This window comes from Syzygium oleosum, unplaced genomic scaffold, assembly GCF_021117445.2.
Source record: "Syzygium oleosum isolate NSW1041296 unplaced genomic scaffold, Sole_v2.1 Sole_v2.03, whole genome shotgun sequence".
NCBI classification, from domain to species: Eukaryota; Viridiplantae; Streptophyta; class Magnoliopsida; order Myrtales; family Myrtaceae; genus Syzygium; species Syzygium oleosum.
The window spans coordinates 19,882,167-19,899,894 of NW_026607487.1; the positions used below are offsets into that span (position 1 = coordinate 19,882,167).

Genomic DNA, 17,728 nt, shown 5'->3' on the forward strand with positions numbered 1-17,728 from the left:
TTCCCCCTTGGCAAGGTCTCCACCTACTATAAGCTGATGGCTCGGCCCACAAGGATATCCTAGACTAGTATGGGCATACCCACAAACCTTCATTGGTTTACAGAGACATTAAGCATCAAAGACTTATCTTCAACAATATCCTCCATAATGCCAAATCCAGAAATCATTTCATAACCCATTTCATAAATCACAATATAGTTCCAAAATCATTTCATAATCCATTTCATAAATCACAATACATTTCCCAAACTAATCACATAACCTTTCGTAACTCAATTCATCCGATAGAAATTCTTTTTCGTAAAGCGTTTCTCATATCATTACATAAACATAATTCACAAAACGATATGTATAACATTTAATGATATCTTCCATAAAATGTTTCTCAAATCATCTTAAAACTTGTTTCATGAATCAATTCGCAACATAATACACATATATCCGTTAACAATATTTTTCTTAAACCCATTCTCAAATCTTTCTCAAATATCAAAAGGTGGTAATTGCCTGATCCAGGATTTTATGCAACAAACATACTTTATTAACTCGTACGATTGCTCAAATCCTTATCACCTTCAAAACATGAGTTTATAAACTCAAAGAAGAGATAGTACTACTCACCTGAGAATGCCTACAATCAAACGACAAAGATTACTCGATCCGTCAAACTCGCAATTCTAACAAATAAGCAAGAAACAACGTTAACATCGAGTAAAACGATACCTCAACTACGACTCTGCTAAACTAAACTTAGACGCTAACATAATGACTAAAAGGTGCCCACAAATCGCTCACCCAAAGCGATTACTCAAAGCTGTCTGCAACGCGGAGCTTGAACGCGAAACTTGGTTGCGTCATAACTTTTTCCACCAAACTCCGTTCCAAGTGAGCTTATAATCAAAAGAAAGCCCATTCATAGCACTACAAGAACCCCGGCTTGGCTGACCCAAAAGCGGGTTAAAGGCAACGAAAATAGGCATGGAAATCTACTGTCACACACTGTTCATCACGCGCGCTTAAGAGCTCCCGGTCTCCCTTTTAACCACGTTCCCAATTACTACTTTGTTGACTGAGTCAACACTTTTTTTTTTTTTTTGCTTTTCTCCTTTGATTGGGTCAAAACCCATATATTACGTTATGAATTCCGAAAGTTGCATCTTCATCCATCCACAATAACATTTTCGTTGAAATGATCAACGGAAACAACAATAAAAAAAAATAAGGTATTATCAATTGAACCGGACTTTGATCGATGGATGGGAGAAGTGAATCGAGCACGCCGGGCCTCAAGTAAGCCAGCGTGTTGGTGGCGAGGAAGCCGGCGCTGACCGGTGGCTTCCTCTCAACCCTGTAGCACTCGCTCAGATCGTGGAGCGCGAGGAGCAGAATCATCCCTCTGGACCTTCCTCTCCGGTCCATCGTCTTTCTCCAATTGTCTCGGTAAAGCCTCTGAGCTCACAGGTGTGAGTTTCGGATCACGAATCTGGGACGATGCGAATGGAAGGCATGATTTTTTGAGCTGGCACAGTCGAACTAGAAAGAGAGGGAGAGACGATACAAGAAATTTCTTCCTTGTTCTGCTTCTTGCTTTTGGTCTGCTTGCCTTGTTTCAGAGAGCCAAATCATCGCAACACAAGAAAGAAAAAGATAAAAAAAGAAAATCAACCCAGAATTTTTTGGACAAAAATGACCCTTCTTCGGTGACCGGAACAATCACATGACCGCCGGCTGGCGAAGATTTGGCCGGTCTATGAGTTCAGATCCTTATTTGAGACTAATTTAAGACTAATTTGTCACTTTAGGTCCTTATTTGAGACAATGTCCACTATGAGCTCTTATTTGAGAAAATAACTCCACTTCAAGCCCTTATTTAAAATTTTGTAATTGTTTTAATGGTAATGATACTGCCTTCAATCCAATACTGGGGACTATAAGTCGAACAACGTTGCTAGACCAAAAACATAAAATAATTAGTGTAGGAGAACTTGACTTGAGATTATGAGTAAATGTGTTTTACCATCAAAGGGAGGTGAAAAGACGTCATTGCCTTATTCTGTCTCTATAAAAAGAGAACCACTCAAAGTTCAGGGGCGTTTGCAACTGGTGAGCTTCATTCCATCGAGTCCTCCTAAGAGCTCCACATTTCTTCCTTCGGTACGCTACTTGCAGTTTTCATTTGTTTGCTATTGTGATTGCAGCTCTTGATTACTCTTCCGAACAATTTGTTGCAGTAGTTCTACGTTTCCTTCCACTAATTCTTTGCTTTGCTTTCCGACGTCTAGAGAAGCTATAGATCACATTCGCTTTATGTGTCTCACTCTGTTCGTACTTTTTTGAACTGGATGCCATTAGATGATTCCTTTGTTTTTCACTCATACATCCCCGAATCTCTGTAGGAATAGACTTGATTCATCTTCGACTGTCTAGGAAAAAGGTGAATTATATGCAGATCAAATTATCTTGCATGACGGTTAAAGTTCAAAGCTAGGCTTCTGAGGAGCAGTTGCTTGATTCTCTACATCAGACACCCGTTTCAGGCGGTGAGCTTTCATAGGATTTTGAGACATTGATCACAATGGAGTCCAAATTCCCTGAATTCACTTCCCCTGTTGACGGTTTCAAGGATGATAGCCTCACTCACCCAGCCATTTCCTATCATTCCCGAAATCTCTGTAATGCAGTCATAATCAATGAACCTCCTGTTATTTCCAACTCTGCAGAAATGATTTCTCTCCCGCACCAACCCGAACCCATATATTATGTACCATCTGTTCCCATTAACCTCGATGGAGACCTGAATCTTCCATCAACAGATACAAGACCCAATTTAGGGATGCTTCAACATTCGACTAGCTCCAGTGACAGCCCAAATAAAGGGGGGGAGTCACTTTCCCTCTCAGATCACAGCAATTCAACGGATCCTGTTCTCAAATACATAAATCAAATGCTTATGGAAGAGAATATGGAGGAGCAACCCTGGTTCGTTCCCAACATCGTGGCTCTACGGCATACAGAAAAGTCCTTGTATGATGCACTCGGCAAGAAATACCCAGATTCCCCCGAGCAAACCGAACAGGCTGATACCAATCAGGTCATTAACAGCTCAAGTTGTAATCCTTGGGGAAGCAGCGGTGATCAAGGAAGTAAGGGCACTACCAGCACCAGCTTTAACTCTTTCCATCCTCTGGATCCCAATTCACATGATGATCCGGAAGGAAATGATGATGCTTCCATTCATGCCAACAGTCCTGGTGACGTAGTCTTGCAGCCAAACATGGATCGCAATATTCAGTCCTACATCAATTCCGTAAACAGCTTGCCTAATTATGGGGATAAGTTTTGTTACTCGGTTCCAAGGGAGCTACTAATTAGGCATGTCTTCAACAGCAATGAGTCTGTCCTGGAATTTAATAAAGGGTTAGAGGAGGCCAGGAAGTTCATCCCTAGTAGCATTCATAGAACTATCAATCAGGAGAAAGATGGATTGGCTCCAACGATCAGAGAGAAGGAAGAAATTGGCATCGATGGTAGCAATCAGTCAGAGATTGGGTCAAGGGGGAGAAAGAATCATGAAAGGCATTATGCCAGGTTCGAAGAAGGGCGGGCCAACAAGCAATTGGCTTCGTACAGTGAAGACTCTGAGCTTTCAGATTTGCTTGAAAAGTTGTTGCTCAGCAACAAAAATGGGGGGCTCCTATCATTAGAGTGCAAATCGGAGAAGTCAAGTGAAATCAAGGATCGTCATGATCCTAATGGTATTGGATTTCGTAGTAAGAAGAAGGGAAACGAGAGCGCATCGGACTTCGGGAATCTTCTGACTCTCTGTGCACAAGCTGTCTCTACTAATGACTTCAAGACCGCTCGTGAACTGCTAAGGCAAATAAGACAAGATTCATCCCCCTCCAGTGATGGTTCCCGAAGGGTAGCCCACTACTTTGCCAATGCTCTGGAAGCACGCCTTGCAGGCAGTGCTGGTAGAAGTCGAGCTTTTTACTATTCCGTTATCCAGAAGAGATCGGTAGCTGATAAGTTGAGAGCATACCAACTTCATCATTCAGCCTGTGCATTCCCGAAATTCTCAATCCTCTTCTCAAACTACATGATTTTGAAAGCAGCAGAAACAGCAACAGTGCTTCATATCATAGACTTTGGTATTAATTTTGGTTTCCAATGGCCAATCCTTATCCAACAGCTCTCAAAGAGAACCGGAGGGGTTCCGAAGCTGCGAATCACAGGAATAGAGCTTCCACAACCTGGATTTCGTCCTTATGAAAGAATTGATGAAACAGGTTGCCGTTTGACCAAGTATTGTGAGCGCTTTCATGTACCTTTCGAATTCCAAGCGGTAGCTTCAGCAAGCTGGGAATGTATCAAAGTTGCAGATCTCAACATTCGTAGTGACGAGGTGGTTGCCGTGAATTGTCTTGCTCGATTTGAGCATCTCTATGAAGAGACAGTTGAGGTGAACTGTCAGCGAGATATGGTCTTAAACCTCATCAGGAGTATGAAACCTCATGTCTTTATTCATGGTATAAGAAACGGATCCCACAACGCTCCATTTTTCGTAACAAGATTCCGTGAGGCTCTTTTTCACTTCTCTACGATTTATGATATGTTTGACACTACCGTAGTACATGACAATGTACAGAGGTTGGTTCTGGAGAGAGATTTCTTTGGGCGAGAGATTATGAATATTGTGGCATGTGAAGGAATGGAGAGGGTTGAGAGGCCCGAAACATATAAGCAGTGGCAAGTTCGTCTTACCAGAGTTGGTTTCCAGCAGCTTCCTCTGGATCAGGAGTTCATAAAGAAGGCTAGGGCTAAGTTGAGTGGAGATTACCACAAGGATTTCATGCTTGATGAAGAAAACAACTGGATGCTTATTGGTTGGAGGGGTCGGATAATTTCCGGTTGCACCTGTTGGTCATTAGCGTAGTTCATTCCGAAAGTATGTTTTCTATCATAATAAGCCACGACTTGAGAAATTCTTCCTGAATTGCCAGATGAGTATCATGTGCAAGAGACGCTGAGGTGCTGCTCATTTTCCTATCTCATCTATGTACGCTTGCTTTACATTACCATGTATCAGCTAGTTTGCTTCTCTTTGGATAATCATTTGTGATGCCGAAACGCGATAGAAAATTTGACTGAACAAGAAAATTCGACAGAAGAACAATTCGTTCTCCAAATATGATTATCAAATCAAAAATATTCAAAGTCTTCTCAAACGAAACCCTAAAATAAGCTTATATAGCCCCAAACCTAACCCTACTAGGATTAGTAAACATCAAAACGTAAAATTACAAAAATACCCTTAATTCGAAAATTACTAAAATAATTAAAAAAAACCATCTAAACGATCCCGAATCGCGAAAATTCATCGTTAGTCGTAGCCATAGGCTACAAGTATTGATCAGCACGCCGTTTCGCTTCAACCGACCAAATTTGAACTCAATCCGACATCGTTGACTTCAAACCCTCCAGTTCGTCCAGTCGCATAACAGGTCCGCCGGTCCCCTAGGTGCATCATCCTCCCCTGCTAGGGAAAGATTCGTCCTCGAATCTGCTTCGTCCTCATTGTTATCAATCTCTTCAGGGTCTTCTTCCTCTTCAGTATAGTAAGGTGACAAATCTGCTACATTAAAAGTTCCAGAAACATTGTGCTCACCCGGCAACCCAGGTGGTAACTCTTCCGGTACGACATCAGCTAACTCCTCAAGCAAGGGCAGAACTTGGGTAGGAATTTCGAGACTGTCAGAATTCCGCTCCATCACCACAATGGCAAAAAGCTTAGGCGTGTTCACTGCCTCTTCTTGAAATTCTGACTTGGACAGCAGATTATTCTTCACTTCCTTTCTGAAATCTGAAGGACCTACGGTAATGGTTCGGCCATCCTTCTTGAAGGCATAGGTATTTCTGAAATCATCATGCTGTGTCTTTCTGTCAAACTGCCACGGCCTCCCCAATAAAATATGGCAAGCATCCATTGGGACTACATCACACCATACCTCATCGATGTAATTTTTTCCAATCGAAAATTGCACAAGACACCTTTTGCTCACCTTCACCTCGTTCCCTTTTCTAAGCCACGACAGCTTGTATGGTTGAGGATGATCTTCTGTTTTTAACCCCAACTTTTCCACCATAGTCGTAGACACCACATTCTCGCAACTCCCACTATCTATTATCATGCTGCATACTTTTCCTCTACTAGTGCACTTAGTATGAAAAATATTATGTCTAAGCCACGACTCATCATCTGCTACAACAACATTCAATATTCTTCTAACGACTAGGGACTCACCAGAATCAGCATAGATAATCTCTTCCTGTTCCGCATCCGCATCCTCTTCTTCGCCTTCAGATTCATCATAAACTGGACCTTCATCAAAGACTGGATTATCAACAAGCGTCACAATCTGTCGGTTCGGACAATCAGCAGCAAAATGCGCGAATCCCTGACACTTGAAACACCGCTTGGCTGCAGTTCCTCCCCTGCTAGTTCCAGCACTACTCTGCCCCTCCTTGGATGCAGGTTTAGAAATCGCATCCTTAACTGCGACTGGTGTCGAATTTACTGCAGATGTTCCCGCTTTTCCTTGGGATTCTTTTATTTGACCACTTGGAACTGCTGCCTGACCACTTAGAATTACTACTCTTTCTTTTAAACTGCCCCTCCACCTTTAGGGCTAATCTGCACACATCCTCATATGTCCAATACTGCTGTAATTGGACAACATCAGAGATCTCATATCGCAGCCCTGCCAGATATCGTGCAATCGTCTGCTCGTCTTCCTCCGCCACATCACAACGCATCCGCAAGCGATCAAATTCTTCTGTAAATTCCTCAACTGTTTTATCACCTTGCTTGACGTTATGATACTCGATAAACGCCTCTTGCCTATAATGGGTAGAAAAAAAAAAATTCTGCAATAACTTTTTCATCTTATCCCAGCGATCCACCTTCGGCTTCCCCTCTCTAGCGCGTTGCTTTTTCACGTGTTCCCACCAAATCGAAGCATGTTTTCGCAGCCTAATAGCCACTAACTTCACTTTTTGCCCCTCAGTTAGGTCTTTAAGATAAAAAAATCCGTTCTACCGTATGCAACCAATCAATAAACTCATCAAGATGAGCCTTACCATTAAACTCGGGAATCTCGATCTTCATTCCGAAATTTTGATAAGAGCGTTGATTTCCAGGTCGTACTCGTCGATTCCGCCCCTGATTCAGAACCCCGAAAGGGTTTACGTCCTCCTCTTCATCATCGGATGGATCCTCAGATTCCGCTCCTTCTTCGGATTGAACGCCCAACCTCGCCTCCGCAAGTTGTTGCTCTAAATCCTGGATTCGTCTTCTCTGTTCTTCAATTTCTACGTCTCGCAGATCTCTTAGACGCGGTTGGTCGTCTGTTTCCGGAACGCCTCCACGCCCCCGGCCACCACGAGCCCGCCGTCCACGACCGCGATTCTGTTCAGCCATTGATTCAAGCAACCTGTGCTCTGATACCAATTGATGCCGAAACGCGATAGAAAATTTGACTGAACAAGAAAATTCGACAGAAGAACAATTCGTCCTCCAAATATGATTATCAAATCAAAAATATTCAAAGTCTCCTCAAACGAAACCCTAAAATAAGCTTATATAGCCCCAAACCTAACCCTACTAGGATTAGTAAACATCAAAACGTAAAATTACAAAAATACCCTTAATTCGAAAATTACTAAAATAATTAAAAAAACCATCTAAACGATCCCAAATCGCGAAAATTCATCGTTAATTGTAGCCTTTGGCTACAAGTATTGATCAGCACGCCGTTTCGCTTCAGCCGACCAAATTTGAATTCAATCCGACATCGTTGACTTCAAGCCCGCCGGTTCGTCCAGTCGCATAACGGGTCCGCCGGTCCCCTAGGTGCATCAATTTGATTCTTCCTTGCAGATCATAAGAAGAAGCCAACACAATATAGTCAAATCTTATAAAGGTCAAGCATAATTGCTGTAAATCATCTCAACAGAAGATGTTACAGGAGAAGGATCTCAGCCCAATGCCGTTTTGGGCAGAACTACGATAGACAAAACTTATTTAGTAGGAGGATTTCAATCAAAGATTTTGGATTATTGTGTGGAAGACATCTTTATTAGTGTGTGTTATACATGTAGTGCATTGCCAACTCCACAAGTTTGTTTCTTGCGGAGGCATAGAGCCTCTGCTTCTTGTTTGTGGTTTGGGCGAAAGAAGTTTCATGCGAAATGTTGCATTACTTCTCCGAACGAATGGAATTGTTTCTTGGCTCTTCCGTAGCAGAGCATTGGCCTTAGATTAAACAACTTAAATTATACTTGCTAGTTTTATTTGTCTGTAATGTATCTTTGCTATGAGCTCAGCCGTTTCATTTTTTAGGCTGACGCGATTGCTTTTATCTTGAAGTACAATGTAAGTCTTTGATTTATTTTGCCATTGCGCTGGAAGCACACCTTGCTGGCAGTGTCAATCTAAGTCGAGCTTTATGTCTTTAAGTCAAGAATAGATTGATAGCTAAAAAGCTGAAAGCATACCAACTCCATAATTTGGCCTGTCCACTTACAAAATTCTTAATCATGTCTGCAAACTTCATGATTTTGAAATTAGCAGCGACAGCGGAGGTGCTTCACATATTAGACTTTGGTATCAATTTTGGTTTTCAATGGCCAATCCTTATCCAGGAGCTCTCGTGGAGAACTGCAAGAGCGCCTGAGCTACGAATCACACTAATAGAGCTTCCACACTCTGGATTGCGTCCAGCTGAGAGACTTGATAAAATAGGACACCGTTTGGCATACTATTCTGAGTGCTTTCTTATTCCCTTCGAATTCCATGCCGTAGCACAGGGAGCTGGGAATGTATCAGAGTTATGATCTCACGATTTTAAGAGGCGAGATGGTTGCAATGAATTGTCTTTCTTCATTTAAGCATCTCTTTGAAAAGACAGTTGAGGTGAACTGTCAGCGAGATGCTGTCTTAAGGCTAATCTGATGTATGAAACCGAATGTCTTTGTTCTTGTGGATCCTACAATGCGCCCTTTTTCATAACTAGATCCCGCGAGTTCTTTTTGACCTTTCTATATGAAGGATATGTTCTATGCTACCATTGCTAGTGATGACGAACAGAGGGTGGTTTTGGAGAGGGAACTCTATGGGTGAGATTGTGAATGTCGCGGCATGCGAAGGTTTACAGAGGATTGAAAGGCCTGAAACGCATAGGAAGTGGCAAGCTGGTCTTACCCGTGCTGGTTTCAGCTAGCTTCCTCTAGATTAGAAGCTCATGAATAAAGCCAGGGCTAAGTTTAGTGGCTGTTACCACAATGATTTCATGCTTAACGAAGAAAGCAACTGAATGATGCTTGGTTGGAGAGGCCACATGATTTGTGGTTGCACCTGTTGGGTTACCAACATCGCTTCCTTTTCACAAAGAAAAGGGCAGTAGGGGTGGGGGATGACAAACAATACTAGCGACTCTCTTTAAACGTTACCATAAGGAACAAATACCCGTTTCAGAATGTTTTGATTGGGCCATAACTACTACGCATTTTAAAGCATATTTGTCTAACATGACAACCCTCAATAGGCGACGAATATATGCAAGAGAGGCTCAGAGAAAGAATGTTCATTCTCAGGTTTCACTTAAGCATGCTTGCATTATGCCTAGCAAAGAGAAGGTATGATGGCATTATGTGCGCATTTACTGGCTGGTCATCTTCTTTTTAGATAATCATGTGATTCTTCCTTTGCAGATAAATTGGTGAATTAAATACACTCTTGTGAAATGGGTCAAGGGTCGAATAAATGCCTGCAAATCATTTCATCAACTGATATTGGTGGAAGGATCTCAAGCAAGTCACTTTTGGGCAGAACTAGTGCAGGATCTCACCCAAATGCACCATTTTTAGCAGAAGGAAGATCTCAATTAAATTTAGTGCCCGTTGTTGGAAGACACCGTTTCGGGTGGTCGATAGAGGAGGGTTGTCTATGTAGTGCAGAGCCAACGTGATAAGTCTTTTTGTTAATAACATCGTGTACTTTAAGCATAACGGTGTCTTATGTTTGTTAGTTCATTTCAATATATGGGGCTCTGTTATGATATTGGCTGATGTGCCGGCACTTCTTGCTTTATTTCTCTCAACGGGTGGAATTGTCTGTTAGCTTTTCTGTAGCAATGATATTGATATTAGCGATTTTGCATTGTTATTTCCATGTATGTTTGTTTAACAATTTAGTCATTTCTTTTCTAGTTGGAGATGATTCAATTAGCTAGTGTTCTATCTTAACATCACCTGAAGTTTTGAAAAATTAATCAGTTTCCTTATGGAGCTATAGGAACAATATAATTGATCCTGCACATTTGCTTTAATATTCCTGTCCAGTTGTTCAGGTACAATCACTTTAAGTCAGTTTAAAACATGTCCTCATCTAAACTGAAGTAAGCAAATTCTCTCTTGATAACCCTCACATTGACTTAGTAAACTCAATCATCTCTTCCAATGGTCAACGGGATAGAGCTTTAAGCTGTTGTTTAGGTCCTCATATCTAATTTGGTATATAGTGAATGTGACTACCTGTCGAGTGTGAAAGTGGGCTCTCATCCATGTTTGAACGAAGCTGGACCTGTGAATGGAGTGTGCAAGTCCAAGCACACCCATCTTCCTTTTGAACTCCTCAAAGTGCATTTTGATTATCGACTTTATGTATCTAGTTTGCTGTCATGTCGATAAAGGAACACTGATTCTTGTGGTATATGGATTCTAAAGGGATCATAATACAAATTCTAGCAAGGACCAATAACGTTCAATACTTGAAATGTCGCAAATTCCTTCCCTTTTTCTTCCTTCTGATTATGTTAGTTTCATAAGTCACAAGGATTAAATAACTGAAATCTAGGGAGTATCTGATAAGAAAGCTTAGTACAAACTATTCATGAAAAACCAATAGAAAAAATATTTGTGCAATGTAAGAGACAATCCAGATTGGACGAAACTTTATCTGATTCTAGAACTGCAATTATCTAGGGCAAGCCTATTAATCTCACGTGCCATTCAAATTTGGGCAAATACGTCTCTTTGACTAATGGAAACCTCATTCTCAACAACAGCAGCCATTCACTGTACCAGAAAACGTCATCCTTTCAACAAATTGTTCTCCTTAGAGGGTAATATTAAACATTTATTAATGACTACAAGAGTCCCATATGATGGGTGAATTCTGATCGGGTCCACAGGTGTTGCAATTGTTTTATGGTAATGATACTGCCTTCACACCAACACTGGGGACATATAAGTCAAACAACGTTGGTAGACCATAAACATAAAATAATTAGTGTAGGTGAGGTAGACTAGAGATTATGGGCAAATGTGTTTTACCATCAAAAGGAGGTGAAAAGATGTCATTGCCTTATTCTGTGTCTACCAAAAGAGAATCACTCAAAGTTCAGGGTGTTCGCAACTCGTGGGCTTCATTCCATTGAAACCTCCTTAGAGCTCCACAATTCTTCCTTTGGTACGCTACTTGCAGTTTTCATCTGTTTGCTATTGTGATTGCAGCTTTTGATTACTCTTCGGAACAATTTGTTCCGGTAGTTCTAGGTTTCCTTCCACTGATTCTTTGCTTTGCTTTCCAAAGTCTAGAGAAGCTAGATCACATTCGCATGAACGATTCAAATTTTCGCGTCTCACTCTGTTCATGCTTCTTGAACTGGATGAGTGGATGCCATAAGATGATTCCTCCGTTTTTCGTTTGTACGTCCCCGTATCTCTGTAGGAATAGACTTGAAGCATCTTAGACTGTTAGGGGATTCGACTGTCTAGGGAAAAAGTGAATTATATGCAGATCAGATTGTCTTACATGACGGTTAAAGTTCAAAGCTAGGCTTCGAACGAGCAGTTGCTTGATTCTCTACATCAGACACTCGTTTCAGGCGGTGAACTTTCGTAGGATTTTGAGACAGTAATCACAATGGAGTGCAACTTCCCTGAATTCACTTCCCCTGTTGACGGTTTCAAGGATGATAGCCTCACTCACCCAGCCATTTCATATCATTCCCGAAATCTCTGTAATGCGGTCATAATCAATGAACCTCCTGTTATTTCCAACTCTGCAGATATGACCTCTCTCCCGCATCAACCCGAACCCATATATTATGTACCATCTGTTCCCATTAACCTCGATGGAGACGTGAATCTTCCATCAACAGATACAAGACCCAATTTAGGGATGCTTCACCATTCGACTAGCTCCAGTGACAGCCCAAATAAAGGGGGGGAGTCACTTTCCCTCTCAGATCACAGCAATTCAACAGATCCTGTTCTCAAATACATAAATCAAATGCTTATGGAAGAGAATATGGAGGAGCAACCCTGGGTCGTTCCCAACATCATGGCTTTACGACACACCGAAAAGTCCTTGTATGATGCACTTGGCAAGAAATACCCAGATTCCCCTGAGCAAACCGAACGGGTTGATACCAATCAGGTCATTAACAGGTCAAGTTGGAATCCGTGGGGAAGCAGCGGTGATCAAGGCAGTAATGGCACTACCAGTACCAGCTCCAACTCTTGCCATCCTCTGGATCCTAATTCACATGATGATCTGGAAGGAAATGATTATGTTTCCATTCATGCCAAAAGTCCTGGTGATGTGGTCTTGCAGTCAAACGTGGATCGCAAATTTCAATCCTCCATCAATTCTGTAAACAGCTTGCCTAAGTATGGGGATAAGTTTTGTTACACAGTTCCAAGTGAGCTACTAATTAGGCATATCTTCAACAGCAATGAGTCTGTCCTGCAATTTAATAAAGGGTTAGAGGAGGCCAGCAAGTTCATCCCTAGTAGCATTCATATAACTATCAATCAGGAGAAAGATGGAGTGGCTCCAACCATCAGAGAGAAAGCAGAAATTGGCATCGATGGTAGCAATCAGTCAGAGAATGGGTCAAGGGGGAAAAAGAATCATGAAAGGCATTATGCCAGGTTCGAAGAAGGGCGGGCCAACAAGCAATTGGCTTCGTACAGTGAAGACTCTGAGCTTTCAGATTTGCTTGAAAAGTTGTTGCTCAGCAACAAAAATGGGGGGCTTCTATCGTTAGAGTGCAAATCGCAGAAGTCAAGTGAAATCAAGGATCTTCATGATCCTAATGGTATTGGGTTTCATAGTAAGAAGGAGGAAAACAAGGGCACATCAGACTTGAGGAGTCTTCTGATTCTCTGTGCACAAGCTGTCTCTACTAATGACTTCAAGACCGCTCGTGAACTGCTGAGGCAAATAAGACAAGATTCATCCCCCTCCAGTGATGGTTCCCGAAGGGTAGCCCATTACTTTGCCAATGCTCTGGAAGCACGCCTTGCAGGCAGTGCTGGTAGAAGTCAAGCTTTTTACTATTCCGTTGTCCAGAAGAGATCGGTAGCTGATAAGTTGAAAGCATACCAACTTCATTATTCGGCCTGTCCATTCCCGAAATTCCAAATCCTCTTCTCAAACTACATGATTTTGAAAGCAGCAGAAACAGCAAAAGTGCTTCATATCATAGACTTTGGTATTAATTTTGGTTTCCAATGGCCAATCCTTATCCAGGAGCTCTCAAAGAAAACCGGAGGGGTTCCAAAGCTGCGAATCACAGGAATAGAGCTTCCACAACCTGGATTTCGTCCTGCCGAAAGAATTGAGGAAACAGGTCGCCGTTTGACCAAGTATTGTGAGCGCTTTAATGTACCTTTCGAATTCCAAGCGGTAGCTTCAGCAAGCTGGGAATGTATCAAAGTTGCAGATCTCAACATTCGAAGTGACGAGGTGGTTGCCGTGAATTGTCTTTCTCGATTGGAGTATCTCTATGACGAGACAGTTGAGATGAACTGTCAGCGAGATATGGTCTTAAACCTCATCAGGAGTATGAAACCTCATGTCTTTATTCATGGTATAAGAAACGGATCCCACAACGCACCATTTTTCATAACAAGATTCCGCGAGGCCCTTTTTCACCTCTCTACGATTTATAATATATTTGACACTACCGTAGTTCATGACAATGTACAGAGGTTGGTTCTGGAGAGAGATTTCCTTGGGCGAGAGATTATGAATATTGTGGCATGTGAAGGTATGGAGAGGGTTGAGAGGCCCGAAACATATAAGCAGTGGCAAGTTCGTCTTACCAGGGTTGGTTTCCAGCAGCTTCCTCTGGATCAGGAGTTCATAAAGAAGGCTAGGGCTAAGTTGAGTGGAGATTACCACAAGGATTTCGTGCTTGATGAAGAAAACAACTGGATGCTTCTTGGTTGGAGGGGCCGGATAATTTCCGGTTGCACCTGTTGGTTATCAGCATAGATTATTCCGAAAGCATGTTTTCTTTCATAATAAGCCAAGACGAGAGAGGTTCTTCCAGAATTGCCAGGTGAGCATCATGTGTGAGAGATGCTGAGGTGCTGCTCATTTTCCTATATCATCTATATATGCTTGCTTTACATTTCTGTGTATCAACTAGTTAGCTTCTCTTTGGATAGTCATTTGATTCTTCCTTGCAGATCATAAAAAGAAGCCAACACAATATAGTCAAATCTTTTGAAGTCAAGTATAATTGCTGTAAATCATCTCAAAGAAGATGTTACAGAAAAGGATCTCAGCCCAATGCCGTTTTGGGCAGAAATATGACAGACGACACTTAACTTGCAGGAGGATTTCAATCATAGATTTGGGGTAGTTGTGTGGAAGACATCTTTATTAGTGTGTGTTATACATGTAGTGCATTGCCAACTCCATAAGTTTATATCTTGCAGAGGCATAGAACCTCTGCTTCTTGCTTGTGGTTTGGGCGAAAGAAGTTTCATGCGAAATGTTGCATTACTTCTCTGAACGAATGGAATTGTTTCTTGGCTCTTCCGTAGCATAGCATTGGCCTTAGATTAAACAACTTCGATTATATTTGCTAGTTTTATTTGTCTGTTATGTATCTTTGCTATGAGTTCAGCCGTTTCATTTTCTAGGCTGACGTGATTGCCTTAGCTTAAAGTACGATGTAAGTCTTTGATTTACTTTCACAGCCTGACCTATTATTTTGGGCAGCCTTTTGTTGGAACTCTACGTATCATATACTTCATCTCCTCCAAGTTTAAATCATTTCCACCGATTCTTGCAACTGGAGCGAACCTTTTACTGGTTCAACGTGTCTTTCCACTCGTTGGGTTTCAAGAAATACACATTTCACAGCTGCCCTTGAGTCCGATTACCACATGTCCTTGTCCATCCTTAAGTGAGCAAACGCTTCCAATCATCATCCTCACAGAAACTCAGAAGCAATCATCTTTACCAAGTCCAAGTACCAATGCGAGATAATGGAGCTTCGACCTATAGTCAGTCCTTATATCTGATTAACTAACGGGAAATGTGACGTCATATGCTTAGATCCACCTAGTCAAGTTCCAGTGTATGTAGGCTGCGAATCCATGATTTGACCATAACGGGATAGGGTCATTCAGTGTCACTACCCGAAGCCCCACCCTGAAAACTGAGATTCGATCAGTGAGGGAGAAGTCTATACTTTTGCAAGAATCAATGCCGTTTCAGAATTCTTGAAGTGCTGATCTGTTTCTCATGGACTAAATTTATGAAGTTTGCAGTCTCCATGGCAATGAAGGTATGTTGGTCGTAACTACTTCTGATATATGGATGCACTGCAAACGACCCCTAAAAATGCCAATTCTAATAAGGGCCAACAAGATTTCCAAATGAAATGTCACAAGTGACGGCACTGGTAAAATCCAAGAAGTTGAGGCTTCTCGCAAGTATCAAGAACATCTCAATAAGTTCAACGCAGTAACTATCACAACGAGGCCCACATTTGGTAAACTAAATAAGAGACATTCAGCCAAAATGATTATTTTCTAGTTGCCAAGTCCCAAGATTTTGTGCAGATAAGACTTTCTTAGATCCAGTTAAGTGTGCAGCAAGATTTGCAATTTCTACTGATTGTTCAACAACATCAATCTTATCTTGCAGGCACAATTTCTTTTCCACTTCCCCCTCCGGTTATTGCTGGTTTTGAGAATCACAAGCGTTAAACATCAGAAAAAACATCAAGAATGATACATGAAGGCAACTTTTTTTTGTTTTTGGTCTGATATGAAGGCAATTTAGCAAGCATAAAATGTACTGCAAGTGAACATTCAATTTAGAAAGGATGAATCTTATCTAAAACTGAGACTTTCCAACATCTGGGACTAGCTTTTGGCTTTTCTGAAGTCCCATGGACCATTCGAGTATGGGTGGACAATTCTTGTTGCCATATCAACTAGTGTATTGACTTACAAAAACCTTTTTGACATCAAATAGCAGCCATTCACTGAATTGGGAAAAATTATCCATTCAGAAAATTTTCCTCTTTGGAGGCTATTATCGAACAAACACTAGTAACCACAATGGTTCCACATCCGATATGGTCTAAATGTGGTGCATCTGTTTATGCAGATAGTCTCCTCACTTGATACCAACATTAGGGATCAACTTGCTGTCAAATTTTTCAAATCCCTACTTTACTAATACATTTAGGCAGTTAGTTACTAACAAAATAATGGAATTTACTAACATGGAATTATTGACATGTCTTGAAATTTACGACCACCGCTATAAAGTTATTGATCAGGGAAATGAGCTGGGACAAAGTTTTGAATGACGGAGCTGAGCACATAGGTTAACGTCTTTCCTTAATAAAAGGCAGGCATATGTCATTTCCTGTTAATGCAAAAACAGATTACGGAAGAGGCATTTTGAAATCCTGGTTGGCCCTCCATCAACTACGCAAAAATGCCAGAAAAAGATGTTGCCATTCCACGTTGTGACAAACTCAGAAGCTGCTGAGCCATTTCTCACTTTAGAAACAAGGAGCAATAATTGACCGGCCAAAAAATAAAGAGCAATAATTGGTATTAGCTGATGTCTGATTGGATATTTATTATTCCAGTTCCGAAAGTGACGCAAGAGCTTGCTCTTTGCGACAACGTAGATGGAAACTATTAACTTGACACCGGCGGCTTCCGGTTACTCTTCACAAAAGACGAGAATAGCAGGCGCATAGGACTGGTCCAGAAAGATCGGTCATATAGCAAGATCATGAGACTACAACCCTAATTGATGGTTGAAAGACAAACAACTTTTTGACATTTCAATTTCGGGTGAGAAAAAAACAAGGGTGGGGAGATCAAGAGAAATCTGTCTGACCGGGAGCGCATGTGAAGGTAGAATCAAGAAAGATGCTCCTGGGTCATCAAAGACCAAGAGGAAAGGTCCAACACAGACATAATTAAATAAAGGGCGAAAAGGCATAGATCTGCTTGGTAAGTTGTCAGCATGAATTACCCCCCACTATCTCAAAGTTCTCTGAATTGGGTCCAAAAGTCTCAGGCTCATCCAGTCTTGCTCATTAAGTTTCAGATTAATTTAATCATAATTGAGATGTGACTAAGCAAGTGGGTGAAAAGGAAAGGCATGAAAATTATGGACTAGTAACAGGGGAATCAATGAATTTTTGGGTATCTACCTGTAATCTCTATTCTACTAACCGAAGTTTCTAGAGCATCTCAAGGTGCGTTCACACTCGCCCAATAATTGGTCAAATATCTTGATCGGCAAGGAACATTTACAATCTTTCTTGGTCGCACTTGCAGGTATGTTGCACCCAATACATGGAAAATTTCAAAAACAGCGCCCCCAAAA

The 17,728-nt window shown here is 41.4% G+C and overlaps 2 protein-coding genes across 7 annotated transcripts; both read left to right on the forward strand.

Moving 5' to 3' along the window:
* The first annotated feature begins 1,860 nt into the window (after positions 1-1,860).
* Positions 1,861-8,363, forward strand: LOC115667968 (scarecrow-like protein 34). 3 transcript variants are annotated; one of them, XM_056309051.1, is made up of 3 exons: positions 1,861-2,154; positions 2,397-5,031; positions 7,940-8,363. In XM_056309051.1, exon 2 carries the CDS (start codon positions 2,576-2,578, stop codon positions 4,934-4,936), a length of 2,361 nt encoding a protein of 786 aa, XP_056165026.1. In that variant the 5' UTR covers positions 1,861-2,154; positions 2,397-2,575; the 3' UTR covers positions 4,937-5,031; positions 7,940-8,363. The 3 variants fall into 3 exon arrangements, with proteins under 3 accessions (XP_056165026.1, XP_056165025.1, XP_056165027.1); XM_056309052.1 differs by having other exon boundaries at positions 1,863-2,540; positions 2,721-5,031; XM_056309050.1 differs by having other exon boundaries at positions 1,861-5,031.
* A 3,031-nt stretch (positions 8,364-11,394) lies between these two features.
* Positions 11,395-14,959, forward strand: LOC115683765 (scarecrow-like protein 34). Of its 4 annotated transcripts, none has more exons than XM_056309979.1 (3): positions 11,395-11,530; positions 11,792-14,414; positions 14,545-14,959. In XM_056309979.1, exon 2 carries the CDS (start codon positions 11,987-11,989, stop codon positions 14,345-14,347), a length of 2,361 nt encoding a protein of 786 aa, XP_056165954.1. In that variant the 5' UTR covers positions 11,395-11,530; positions 11,792-11,986; the 3' UTR covers positions 14,348-14,414; positions 14,545-14,959. The 4 variants fall into 4 exon arrangements, with proteins under 4 accessions (XP_056165954.1, XP_056165955.1, XP_056165956.1 ...); XM_056309980.1 differs by having other exon boundaries at positions 11,432-11,530; positions 11,949-14,414; XM_056309981.1 differs by lacking the exon at positions 11,395-11,530 and having other exon boundaries at positions 11,537-14,442.
* The last annotated feature ends 2,769 nt before the right edge of the window (positions 14,960-17,728 follow it).